Genomic DNA, 13,387 nt, shown 5'->3' with positions numbered 1-13,387 from the left:
TTTTGATCTTCTGGATTTTGGCTTTTGAGTTTGTGAAGGTTTGTCTTTATTATTATTACTTATTTGATTGATTGATACACCGCTCTACCCCCGAAGGGCTCTGAGCAGTGTACAACAAACCAACAAGAATAGACAGACAATATAGCATAAACAACATAATCAGATAATGCATTAAATAATACATTAAAATCATTAAAATCCATTTAAAATAGTTGCAACAACGTCAGCCGGACTGAGTGTGGTTACTTTGTCCCGGCCTCCAGTGAGCTTGGGGTGGGGCTGGGAGTGGGATTTTATCGCCATCCAAACTGTTGTGGATCTTACTCTGGTTTTAGATTATTTCCTTGTCTGATTTTAATAATAATGATTTTATTTTGTTGTAAGCTGCCCTGAGCCCTTCGGGGGAGGGTGGCCAATAAATCTAAAATATAACTAACTAACTAACCTGCCCATGTTTATTGATGGCGTAAGGTCCTAATACTCCAGAAAGGGGACCAGCAATTGCTGGGGTCAGGTGGTGTATGGGGGCATCACGAAGTTTGTTAAGGTTTGTTCCACTGCATTATCAGCCATGGCAATATACAGGTGTGAGTTTATGTGCACAACCACACCCGTGAGTGCTCACATCAAAACTTTTTTACTGGAAGGAAGGAAAAAGATATAAGTATTTGTCTTCGTTTTCTGTTTGGTTAAATTTTCCTTGTTCTCATGTATTTCTCTGTGAAAGGCGTTTGAGCTCTGTAACGTACACTGCCACTTAAGCTCATTCTGGCCTTAAGCTGTTGCGAGCCTAAAGGGTTAATGGAGACCGCAGCCTGATTGGCTAGAGAGAACAGCTGGGCATTCTTAATCCGAAGGCAATTGGTGCGGGGGGGGGGGGGGGGGGGGGGGGAGACTATTGGGAATGTCAGAGTGAGAGGGTCAACCTGATATAAATCTGTTCTCTGGAGGCTGAGGACCAGTTCTGTGAATGCTGAGCCCCTCAGAGTAAGAGTCATTAAGGGCAGATTTTTGTGAAGGAAACTGCTCCAAGGTCCTGTAGGTAATCATTACACAGAAACCCTAATTAGCCACACTGGTGACTTGGTTGAGTTGCTCTGAGGAGAGCTCACCCAGATGTGGGGCAGTGAAACTCCTGAGGGTGGTGGAAGTATAAATAGAGGAAAGGTTAGGTTTTCTGGAGGAAAACCACAAGTCCTCCTCTGGTATGCATCATGTGAAACATATCTCAGATAAGGGAGGTAGTCTTGGAATATGTCGTTTAGGACCTGGGTCAGTTACACTTAAATGAAGTGAGGAATTAAGTCTTGGAGATCTGCAGACGGTAAAAGAAACACCTCCTGAAGATTAGGCTAGTTTTTTTGAAGTGTGTAATGAACTTGAAGACACTGGTGTGAGGGACCAGTTCTGCCCTTGTATCAGCAATTTGAAGATACTGAAACATCTTATAAACAAGCATCTTCTCTGAACCAGTATCTTCTTGTATTACCTATTATTGTGATTCTTGGCTTAAAACCCTTCTTGATTTAGTTTCCTTGTAAATTCAGTTTCCTTGTAAATAAATAAACATCAAAATCTTTGTTTGAACTCTACCTGCCCCTGGTGCCAATTTACTGTTTCTCTGACAGGAATAGATTACTGAGCGTCCTCCCAGAGCTAGAGCTACCCATCTTCCAGAATGTAAAGTGCCGGGGGGGGTGGGGGGGGGATCTATCATAAGCTCCTTATTTTGCTCAGCTCCCACTCAATTATTTTTTGGACTACAATTCCCATCAGCCCCTGCCAAAATGCTGATAGGAATTGTAATATACGAACATCTGGAGGGCCAGAGTGGGACACTCCTGATTTAAATGGAAAAACAGGGTAGTGGAAAGTGCCATCATTCTCTTGCTTCTCTCCATACAGGGATATGATGGATCAACTCAAAAAAAGCTCACGGATCTCCGGGGTGGCCGTGGCCATTGCCAAACCCAGCCCTGTAGGAGGATTCTCTCCTGGCTCCAAATGCCCAAATGATGGCTTTGGTAAGGGAACAATGTTACTTACTCGTGGGTCACAGAACCAGAAACAAGAAGAACTGATTTTTATACCCTGCTTTTCTCTACCTTTAAGGTGTCTCAAAGCAGCTTACAAACGCCTTCTCTTTCTCTCCCTGCAACAACAATTAAAACTTTGAGTGGGAAAGAGGGATCACTGAGGCTCATTCCACACATGCAGAATAATGCATTTTCAAACTGCTTTCAGTGCTCTTTGAAGCTGTGCGGAATGACAAAATCCACTTGCAAACAGTTGTGAAAGTGGTTTGAAAACGCATTATTTTGTGTGTGCGGAAGGGGCCTGAGAGAATGCCAAACAAAACAGTCTTTGCTGTCTAGGGGAAGATGGCAGCAGAAAGGGACAGATGAGTCTCCCTGGGGAGAGAGTTCCAGAGTTTTGGTGCCACAACTGAGAAGGCCCTCTCCTAGGTTGCCCCCTGCCTGATCTCAGAAGCGGGGACACCTGAAGCAGAGCCTCCGAAGATCTGCAGTGGTTGGGTGGGTTCTTAAGGAGATAGGCAGCAGAAAGGTAGGCTGATCTCAGTCCATGGTAGAGCTTTAAAGGTCGCCAGGGCCTCATATTGTGCCCAGAATCCAATCGGCTGCCAATATAGATGGGCCAAGGCTGGAGCGAGATGATCCTTACGATTTATTCCTGCCAGCTTCCTGGCTACAGCATTCTGCATCATTTGAAGCTTCCAAACACTTTTCAAGGGCCGTCAGTCCTATGTCGAGCACTATGCCATCAACCAGTGTGCTTTGCAAAATGCAGGACCTTACATAGAAGAAGAGTTTGGATTTATATCCACCCTTTCCCTTCCCCCCCCCCCACACCCTGTGAGATGGGTGGGGCTGAGAGACCTCCGAAGAGAGCTCCCAGCTGGTATGTGTTAGAGTGCACAAGCTAATCTGGTTCACCAGATAAGCCTCCCCAGCTCAAGTGGCAGAGCGGGGAATCAAACCCAATCCTCCAGATTAGAGTGCACCTGCTCTTAACCCCCCTGAGGAGTTGGGGGAAGGTTCAGCCAGGGAATGATGCCTGTAAGGTTCCTAAAGGCTTGATGGATGAAGGAGGAATTTAAAAGAAAAGAGAAAGCACCCAGTGTGCTCTGGGAGGCAGTTCCAGACCTAGAGGGGCTGGTAAGGAGATCAAACTGAAAAGGTTGAAGGTGCAGGAGAAGTGAAGGTCCCATGTGGGGATGGACTGGGATATGAGAGCGGAGTGGTGATGTGGAGCAGGAACAAGCACATAGTGATAAGAAATTTGTAGCATATCTGGGAGGAGTCTGGAAGCACCCCCCTTTTTTTGTCTTGCCTCCTCCCCTTCCTACTGGATCACTCCCAATTCTCCTTCTGCCGTTTCCATAGCCTCTTATCTGTTTGTTTTCGCCTGTTCCTTCATCTTGGAGCAGCTCAGCCAATGGCAGGAAGACAACTTTCTGCCCCCCCGCTCCATCCTACAGTACCAAACTTCCCCACCTCCTATTTCTCAACCACATTAGGATACAGCTGGGCCTCTGCTCATCAGCTTGCAACGGGGAGGTCTTTCCTTGGTAGCATTCTGCATCCTTCAAGTGACCCTCACTCGCCTTGTGTTTCTTTCTTCCCTCCTCATTCTTCAGGTGTCTACTCCAGCAAATATGGCAGTCAGTACGCTCACTGCAATCGTATGGAGTGGAATCCCCTGGGCAATGGCCTTTTCTATGAGGACTTCAGTTTCCCCATCTTCCTCCTTCACGATGAGAACGAGACTCAGGTTATTAAACAGGTACTGCTGATGATACATTTGGTCAAAATGTTTGCTCATTTGAGAACTGCAACAGATGGGTGGATGGTGGGTGGAGAGATAGGTAACATATATCTATATGGTTTTCAACTGAATATAATGCTTGCTTGTACATCTTTCACACATTTGTTTGCTGGTATGTCAACGTCTTGACAGGTAAGTATATTTTTTCCAGCACTGCAGCCCAGAAGTTCCCACCCACACGACTTAGAAGGACCAGAAGTACACTGCCTAAAGCCCCCTGGGGAGAGGGCGGTATATAAAACTAAATAGTAATAATAATTAGTAGTAGTAGTAATGGAAAATGAGAAGGTCAAGATCCTGTGGGACTTTTGAATCCAATCGGACAAAGTGTTGAAACACAATACACCAGACATCATTGTGATTGAGGACAAGAAAGTGAGCATTGTTGACATAGCAGTCCCCGGTGACAGGAGGGTCATTGAAAAAGAACACGAGAAGGTCACTAGATACCACGATTTGAAAATCGAGCTTCAGCGTCTATGGCACAAACCAGCTGAGGTCGTCCCAGTGGTAATCGGCACGCTGGGCGCCATCCCGAAAACACTAGGACAGCACTTGAAACATCTTCAAATTGACAAGATTAACATCTGTCAAATTCAGAAGGCAGCCCTGCTGGGATCCGCACGAATACTACGCCGATACATTACAACTTCCTAGGCTTCTGGGTGTGGCTCGAATTGTTTTGAAAGCCAACAACCAGCTAAAGATCTGGCAGCTGTGAAATCTATAATAATAATAATAATAATAATAATAATAATAATAATAATAATAATAATAATAATAATAATACAACTTGGTAGGCAGTTTAATCTGATAAATGACAGACTATTTTGCCCAATCAAACAATGTCTTCTCAAGAGCTGCAGGAATCCTTATTTTTCTGCAATAGATGAACTTGCAGATCTCTTTAGATTGAGGAAAGCTGGCCTCTTTCATTCTTCTCTTCTTTCCTCTCTTGCTTCCAACCCCGTAGTGCTACCAAACCTACAACCTCCCTCGCAACGGCTCAGTCCCGCAGTACCCGCTGTGTGCCATGCAGATGTTCTCCCACATGCACGCCGTGACCAGCACGGTGACTTGCATGCGGCGCACCCACCTCCAGACCACTTTCAGCATCAATCCGGGTAAGAAGTTGGGTCGGGACCTGAGCTCCGGGGCACCTCTTGATCAATGGTCAGAGGCAGCATTTCTGTTACACGACTAACACTTTGCAATGAAAAGAGGCAAAAGCAAGTGGGTAGTTAACTTACGAAATTCTGTGCTGCAGATGTGACGATGTGTGCTTTGATTGGGCCCTTGTGGTCTCTTCCAACTCTATGATTCTACCGTGTTTCCCCGAAAATAAGACAGGATCCTATATTAATTTTTGCACCAAAAGATGCATTAGGACTTATTTAGGGGTAGGGCTTATTTTAGGGGAAATACAGTACCTTCACTGCTTCCTTGTCATGTGTGATGCAAGCTGCATTCTCATTGGCAGGGAGCACCCTGCTGGATTACACCATCCTGATCTGTAACTACCGGTAGGGCTTATTTTTGGAGTAGGGCTTATATTTCAAGCATCCTCCAAAAATCATGATAGGGCTTATTTTCGGAGTAGGTCTTATTTTTGGGGAAACACGATATATTAGGTGGTCTTGCAGTGAATTAGAGAAAAATGGGGGATGATGGGCCCGTGAACAAGATGTGGGGGCTAAATGGGAATCTGTGTATGAAGGAAGCTGCGAGCAAACAATGTGGGAAGGACTCCTGGCTTCAAGACCTGCACTTCGGCTTCCAGGAGGCATCTGCTTGGAGGTGACCGGAAGTAAAAGCTGGACTAGGTAGACCTCGGTTGGATCCAGCAGGACTCTTAGATTCACTTGTGAAATTTAAAGCCCCAAACCTGCTAATGTGATCTTGAAGCCATGACCTTACACTATTAAGGATTGTATCCGGGGACTCTGTCTGCTTGCAGTGATTCCTCCCCTCTTCTAAGTGCTTATCACCTGGAAGAAGCAAGCCACTGTTATCCGAATGGTGACATAGGATCCAGCCCTATATTGTCTTGCAATGAGTAACTGGATTGGATCCAGTATGGCACTGATGGCTGTGTATCTTTCTCGCTTTTCCCAGAACCAGGAAAAATTGTGTGGAATAATAGCTACGCAGGTCAGGGATTTTGCCATCTTTCCTCGCCTTGCAACCACTCGACTGACAGACCTCTTTATGAGTGTCAGAAGGGACTGTCAGGGGTGGGAGTGAGGGGCTGAGACCTCCACAGATCAGATGGCTGAATCCAGCCCATAACCATCTTAAGCATCTGATTTCAAGAGATGGGAGGGTGGATCCTGGCTTTGGGCCCTTTTTGCTCAAGCAGAATAATGCACTTTCAATCCTTTCCCACAATTTGCTTGCAAGTGGATTTTGCCACTCTGCACAGTAAAATCCAGCTGCAAAGTGCATTCAAAGTGAATTGAAAGTGCATTATTCTGCATGTGCGGAAGAGGCCTTTGGTTCTGGAACCCCTTTTGTTCATCTTCTGAACCAAAATCAGGTTCACTGTTTTGCAGTCATTCTGACCTGCCACAAAGGCAGAAGATCTAACTTTAATGCTTGCCCAGTACAATAAAGCTTATTACTGACCAGCAGTACAAATTGAACTGGATGCAGGTAGGATCATTTGTTAGGTGGGCAGCACTTCCCCTCCAGCTTAGAAATGGCAGCTTTCACTCCTGGGAGCTTGCCCTAACTGTTCTTTTTCCTGTCCCCAGAAGTTATCTGTGACCCACTCTCTGATTACAACGTGTGGAGCACACTGAAGCCCATCAACGTTTCTGCGAGTCTGAACTCCACCGAGAAAGTCATCATGGTTGCGACTCGAGTAGGTGACACGTTAGCACAGCCTAGGGCAGTGGTGGCAAACCTATGGCACTCCAGATGTTCATGGACTACAATTCCCACCAGCCCCTGCCAGCATGGTCAATTGACCATGCTGGCAGGGACTGATGAGAATTGTAGTCCATGAACATCTGGAGTGCCATAAGTTTGCCACCACGGGCCTAGGGTTCTGTCTCTGTTGAATCTTCCTTATAAAGTCTGCTTGGTGAATCTGACGCGCTCTCATCTTTTCTTTGTAATTCAATCTACCTCTTGTATGTTCGGCATGATTTCTCCTGGTTTTCCTGGCTGCGGGGTAATAAGAAGCGGTTTGGGTTCTGCAGCAAACTGAAGCTTTGCTGCCTGCTGGAAGCTGACTTTTGAGGGATCAGTTCAGATACCACTCCAAGAAGGAAGCTTAACCACGGTTTGCTATGATATCAGGATGGAGAAACACTGGCTTGCACTTGTCTGGCAAACCAGAAATCATGCTTTGAAACACTGAGTGCAAACTATTGTTCAGTATACTATCCAAACCAATGTTGTTATGGCCATCGCATTTGAGCAGATGCCTGTAGGTGAAATAGACCCATGACTTTAAACCACAGTTTGATAGTATGTTTGGAAAACTCACGTTTTCATTTTAAGCTACATTTGGCGCAGATGATAATTGGGCATGCTGTTGAACTGAGCTTGATTCCTCAAACCATAAATAAGATAGGTTAACCTTGGGAACTATGTCTGAGTTGATGAGCTGGCTGGCAACTGGAATTAGAAATCCTGGTTGGAAGTGAGCGTGCAAACCTAAGTTTGTGCTTATTGTGGCTTGCAGTGATGTCTTCAGTGACATACTGTAGTCATGGCTGTTGCTCTGTTTCTGGACTCCATTGTCCCTGGGGATTGGAAAAGATGGGAAGCAAAAAGACATTCAGCTGCGAATCCTTATTTGCCGTGGGTTCTAAACTGTGGTTAGCAGAAATGCTGACTTGGCATGGTGCCCAATTTGAACCTCAGGATTTCAGCAGTGTTTCCCTTTCTGGTTTTCCTTGTCAACCAGGGAAGCTGTTGCTTTCCCTACTAGATCCAAGAGCATTCTACACTCTGGGCTCTGTAGAACTTTGGCCTTTCAGAGGCCAAAGACCCCCACACCTAATGCTTGGAGGGGGCCCATAACTGATGTCGTTAAAATGATACGTTAAGCTCTAACACTTCAGTGTGAAGGCCTGGTTTTCAATGTTGACCTGGGTGCAATAAATATGCTGTCCTATGGTACTTTCCTCTTGCAAAGTAACTTATGCAACAGAACAATTTCTGTAAGTGTAAAGTCATACAGATGAGTTCTTTTGGCCTCTCTATGTATCATGTTGAGAATGAATTCCAAAGCAGAATGACTCAGGGCTCCCCCAAAAGGGAACAAACCGGCCCTGCAGCAGAGCTGGGAAAGCTTGAAAGTGCCTATTAAGAAGAAGAGTTTGGATTTATATCCCCCTTTTCTCTCCTGTAAGGAGATTCAAAGGGGCTTACAAACTCCTTTCCCTTCCCCCCTCACAACAAACACCCTGTGAGAGAGCTCCGAAGAACTGTGACTAGCCAAAGGTCACCCAGCTGGCATGGAGTGCCCAGGCTAATCTGGTTCCCCAGATAAAGCCTCCACAACTCAAGTGGCAGAGTGGGGAATCAAACCCGGTTCCCCAGATTAGAGTGCACGTGCTCTTAACCACTACGCCACGCTGGCTCTCTATTAGAGATACAGCCCACATTTCCCGAGCTTTTTCACTGAAGCAACTGCATAGACTTGTCAATCTAGAGACTGCACGAAGCCACAGTTAAGTTTCCTTAGCTACCTTGTGACAGAACCGACGAATTGAGGCTACGTGGAGCTTGGAAACATGATCATGAAGTCGTTGGCTGGTTCTCAGCCACTTTCAGGTCTCTGTGTATTGATGCTGGGCTGTCTTCTGGCAGATTGACAGCCATTCCATGTTCTGGAACGTGGCTCCCGGGGCAGCGAGCGCCGTCACGTCTTTCGTCACCCACTTGGCCGCAGCCGAAGCCATCCACAAAGTGCCGGACGTTCAGACGTTGCCGAAAAACATCATGTTCACCTTCTTCCAGGGGGTAAGTCCTTTTCTGCCCTCTTGTGTGGAAGCAAGACTTCCTAGGGAGGCATTTTGGTGTTTCCTTCGAGCCGAGAGCATGCTTTGCTTCGTCATTTGAAATAAGGAATTGCATCAGCAGCAGGCTTTTCTGTCAGGTCTGAGGATTTGGAGGATACCTCTGAATGCCCTGAGCTGGAAAATGTGCTGTTGAGTCAGGCAAGACAATTTATCTCCCTTTGGGGAAACAAACAGGCAAGAGAGGCAGATGTACTCACCTCCTGCTCCTCCTGGGAATGGCACGTTAACGTCCCTGGAGTTGCACCATTCCACGCAGCATGTTTATTCAGTAGCTTGGTGAAGACCTGCAGCCAGACTTGAGTTTAGCACTGTGCATATGAGTGCTGACGGTCTCTTGGAGTTGGTCACTTTGTCTCCCCTTCTTTCCCGTGTGTGCTGCATGAACGATTTCTGAATTTTCCACATACCACAGCTTGGCTTCCCAGCTGAATCAAGAAACTAAAGTTTGCTCTCTTGCAAGCTGGGATTCCAAACTGATAACAAACTCAGAATGGTGGCTTGCGGGGAAACCAGAAAGCCATAATTCTGGGAATTAACTTTACATTACCCTGCGGCACATGAAGGGAGAGAGAAGGAAGGATAGCACGAGCAAATGAATCCAAGGCGTGTTCGTATAGCTCTGCATCAACTTGAGAGCACTTTCTTGCCCGTTAAAGCGAATTGACATTTTTAAAATTAATAAAAGATAAGTAGGCGTAGTCATAACGTTCCCTTCCAAAACGTAGCATTGCACACAGCCCGCCCCCCCCCCCCCCAAGGATCGCGCAGGTGGTGGACAGCTTGGGCCTCTGAGGACTGTTTACTCCGAAGGGCCAAATCACCTTCTAGAGCGATTTTGACTATAGAATAACCGCATTGAGCAGGACTGGCGAGTGGCAGGGCTTGTGGACCCATCTGCGGTATTGCATCTGCTTGGTAGCAATGGAGAGGGAAAAGAGGACCCCCTGCGATGTTGCATCTGGATCTGCAAACTTATTATTCAAGAAAGAACAAACACACGTACCTTTTCCCTGATGCTAATGTTACAGCACAAATTAGCCTGCTGGAGTTTTTATATGCACTGAACAGCAAATAAATGCTCCCAAAATAATGCCAGCATTAAGATTTACAAGAAAGCTGGTGAAGGGGTTAAAGAGCCTGCGAAATGAGAATTATTTGTGAGCGACCAAGGATCTCGTTGTCCAGGCCTTTGAATTGGGCTCTATAGTTTACTGAGTGTGATACTGTTTGACACAGATGGACCAGACCTTAGCATTCCATATCCTTTTGTATTTCCCGTCTCTTAACCATTGGGAATAGTGCAAGTGTATTTGTTTGCAGCTGCACACGAGAGTGTTGTTTTTGCAACGCCCATGGTGTTGCAATTTGTGTATGAAAATGTGCAAGTCTGTATTCCATGTCTGGTTCGTTGTCCTTTTTTGTTGTAGGGTTTTGTGGTTAACATTTGAACCTGCATGTTATTACTTGGTTTTAATTTATTTATCGTCTTGTGACCTTGGGCTAGTCACAGTTCCCTCTGAACTCTCTTAGCCCCACCTACCTCATGAGGTGTCTGTGGGGGGAGGAAGGGAAAGGAGCTTGTAAGCCACCTTGAGTCTCCTTACAGGAGAGAAAGGTGGGGTATAAATCGAACTCCTCCTCCTCCTCCTCCTCTATTCCGGCAGCTGGTGTTCAGAGATAAACTGCCTCTGAACTGGGAGGTTCCGTTCTTCTGTATCACGATTCATAGCTGTGGCTAGATTTGTCCATTGTGAGTTTATCTAGCCTTTTATAAAGAACTGGGTTAGGCTAAAGCTCACATCTGGTCCAGAATCCCGTTTCCAGCAGCAGTTGATCCGATTTTCTACTCGGAGTCCCGCATCCAGGGATGAGGGCAAGAGCCTTTCTCTTGTTCTTCTTCCTCCCCCTGCCCCCCATGATATCCTGCAACTGGTATTTAGAGGTTCGATGCCTCGAACATAAAACATTGCACAATTAAAAATATATGTATGCTCTGGAGCAAAATGCAGTTAATTCTAGGGAGCTGGCAGCTGTGCAAAGCCAAGAGGATCTTTGGAGGGGGGGGGGTGGAAAAGAGGGGGAGGGAATGGATGGTTAACAGCTGATGTTCCCCTCAGGCATCGGCGCCGAAGAGCCTCATTTGCGCAACGCTGTCAACTTAGTGGTGGTTTCCAAAGTCCTGTGAGGAGCCCATGTGACTGCCACCCCCACCCTCAAACAGGGAATCAGCCGTTGTGGCTTTTCTTACGAGGACTGCAGAATTGGCCTTTATGTGTGTGCAGCTCCGAATTTCTCAGTAATTAACAGGCAGCGTTTATATAGTAGTAGAGGGTGTTGGTCACGCAAGTGGGATCCTTACAACAGCCCTGTAAGGTAGGCTCTGTTAGGTAGATTTTTAATAATTGGGGCAAACACTTTCATCCTTCTACCATCTGTTGGCTCCTGAAACAGCTGGACGTTTAAAATGATATTGCCCAGTAATCTAGCAATCCTTGGGGATGGGTTCAGGGTTGGGGTTGGGTTCAGGGTTGGGTTCAGACAGGATGGAACGTGGTGCACCTGGCATCTGCCTCCTCCAGCTTTGATGACCCCCCCCCCTTGTTATTGCAGTTGTACATTGCAGTTGCTCTCTTTGAAGTTGTGAGAAGCATGCCTTGCCGCAGACTAGCTATCTTTGCAAAGTGTTTGAAGACATCATCCTAAACTCATTTGGGTGGATTTAAGTCCCATTCCACATGGCTTGATTCTTGGGTCCGTGGCTCAGCGGAAGAGCACCTGCTTCAACTGCAGAAGGCCCCAGGTTCAATCCCTCTTAGGTCCGTTTACAAGACCCAAGACTCTGGAGATCACATGTAGGGTGCTTAGAGGGTCAGCATGGTGTAGTGGTTAAGAGCAGTGGACTCTCATGTGGTGAACTGGATTTGTTTCCCTGCTCTTACCCATGAAACCTGCTGGGGGCTATCACAGTTCTTGGAGAACTCTCTCAGCCCCCACCTACTTCACAAGGTGCCTATTCAGGGGAGGGGGAAGGGGTTTGTGAACTGCTTTGAGACTCCTTAAAGGTACAGAATATAGGAGCTGTGTGGCGTAGTGCTTAAGTGCTTGCACTGCCACTCACACGGTCAGGAGTTTGAGCTCCCTGTGGGTCAGCTGGCTCATGATCAGCTCAGCCATCCATGCATTTCTTGGTTGGTAAATGAGTACTTAGCTCATAGCTAGGGGGTAAAGAATAGCCGGGGAAAGCAATGGCAAACTAACCCACAAAACAGGCTTGCCTATGAAATCACTGCTCGCAGTGGTACCCCAGGGTCGGACACGACTGAAGGGGAAACTTTACCTTTTAAAGGTACAGAAAAGCAGGGTATAAACATCAACTCTACTTCTAATGATCTAAGGTGGCTTTCTATGTTTAGATATGGATCTCAGGTAAGATTGCTGCCTAAAAGACTAACCTGTGAATCAGGAAGTGCCAGGTTAAAACCTCACCTCCAGCAAGGTGACCTTGGCAGCTCTCTCCGCTTTGACCCTTTCCCCGGTAATAACAATGCTGCGATCTACTTTTACCACATTGTCATTGGGATTGCGAGAGAACGTAGGTGAAATACTTTGAACACTCAGCAAATGGTAAGGTGAGAATCCGGTTCGTCTCTCAATTTCTCTTTCCCCTCCACCCAGGAAAGCTTTGATTACATCGGCAGCTCCCACATGGCCTACGAAATGCAGAAAGAGACGTTTCCAGTCAGGCTGGAGAATATCGATTGCTTCCTGGAGCTGGGCGAGGTAGGTGGCTGGCCATCTTGCGGTCCCTTCCTTGCTTTGCGAACTCGGGTGCTGTTTCTCTTGCGGACCACTCTGCTTTGTCTGTGCCTACCCATGCCCATTAACCACGTATTTAAAAATATGAACTTGCAGCAGGTTATTAAAGCTTATAGAAGAGGCCCAGTGATCCATCTAAAGCAGGGGTCGGCAACCTTTACCACCCAAAGAGCCATTTGGACCTGTTTTCCATGGCCCCAAAGATCTACTGAGCCGGAGATCCGGTTCGGCCCCTCCACTCACCTTTCCTTCCAGCACTGGGAGGCAGAGGCACTGGTCAGGAAAAACCCCTCTGCCCAATGGAACGGGCAGCTGCCTGCTCTGTGTGGCAGAGGGGGATGGCATAGGGGGGATGGCGGCTGCTCTGGAGGGACATGCCCACGCTACCCTTCGACCTCCAGGGGTCGGAGGGCAGCATGGGCGTGTCCCTGCAGCCCTCCACAGCAGCGCTGGAAGGAGAGGTGAGTGGAGGGGATGCGAAAAGCTGCACCCTCACACACAGAGCCGCCTCCGGTTTGGCCCCTTCGCTCACCTTTCCTTCCAGCGCTGCTCTGGAGGGCTGGAGGGACATGCCCACGCTACCCTCCGACCTCCAGGCCACACAGAGCTGCATTATAAGGTTGAAAGAGCCGCATGTGGCTCCGGAGCCGCTGGTTGCACGCCCCAAATTTAAAGGTATGCTTTTGGCA

General features: G+C 47.1%; 1 protein-coding gene across 2 annotated transcripts in view; it reads left to right on the top strand.

Annotated features, from left to right (window-relative positions):
* The window catches only part of NCSTN (nicastrin), a 42,716-nt gene that overhangs the window by 8,781 nt on the left and 20,548 nt on the right, over positions 1-13,387 (top strand). Inside the window, exons 4-9 of one of the 2 annotated variants that reach the window (XM_048513305.1) lie at positions 1,906-2,024; positions 3,659-3,804; positions 4,820-4,970; positions 6,603-6,709; positions 8,671-8,823; positions 12,558-12,662. In XM_048513305.1, coding sequence (XP_048369262.1) covers positions 1,906-2,024; positions 3,659-3,804; positions 4,820-4,970; positions 6,603-6,709; positions 8,671-8,823; positions 12,558-12,662 — 781 coding nt within the window. Of the gene's footprint in view, positions 1-1,905; positions 2,025-3,658; positions 3,805-4,819; positions 4,971-6,599; positions 6,710-8,670; positions 8,824-12,557; positions 12,663-13,387 lie in introns of both variants that reach the window. The other variant, XM_048513296.1, reaches the window with a different exon arrangement.

The sequence above is a fragment of the Sphaerodactylus townsendi genome, linkage group LG01 (genome assembly GCF_021028975.2).
Source record: "Sphaerodactylus townsendi isolate TG3544 linkage group LG01, MPM_Stown_v2.3, whole genome shotgun sequence".
NCBI lineage: Eukaryota > Metazoa > Chordata > Lepidosauria > Squamata > Sphaerodactylidae > Sphaerodactylus > Sphaerodactylus townsendi.
Note: the sequence above shows the minus strand (reverse complement) of the source record. Positions and strands in the feature narration are given on the sequence as shown.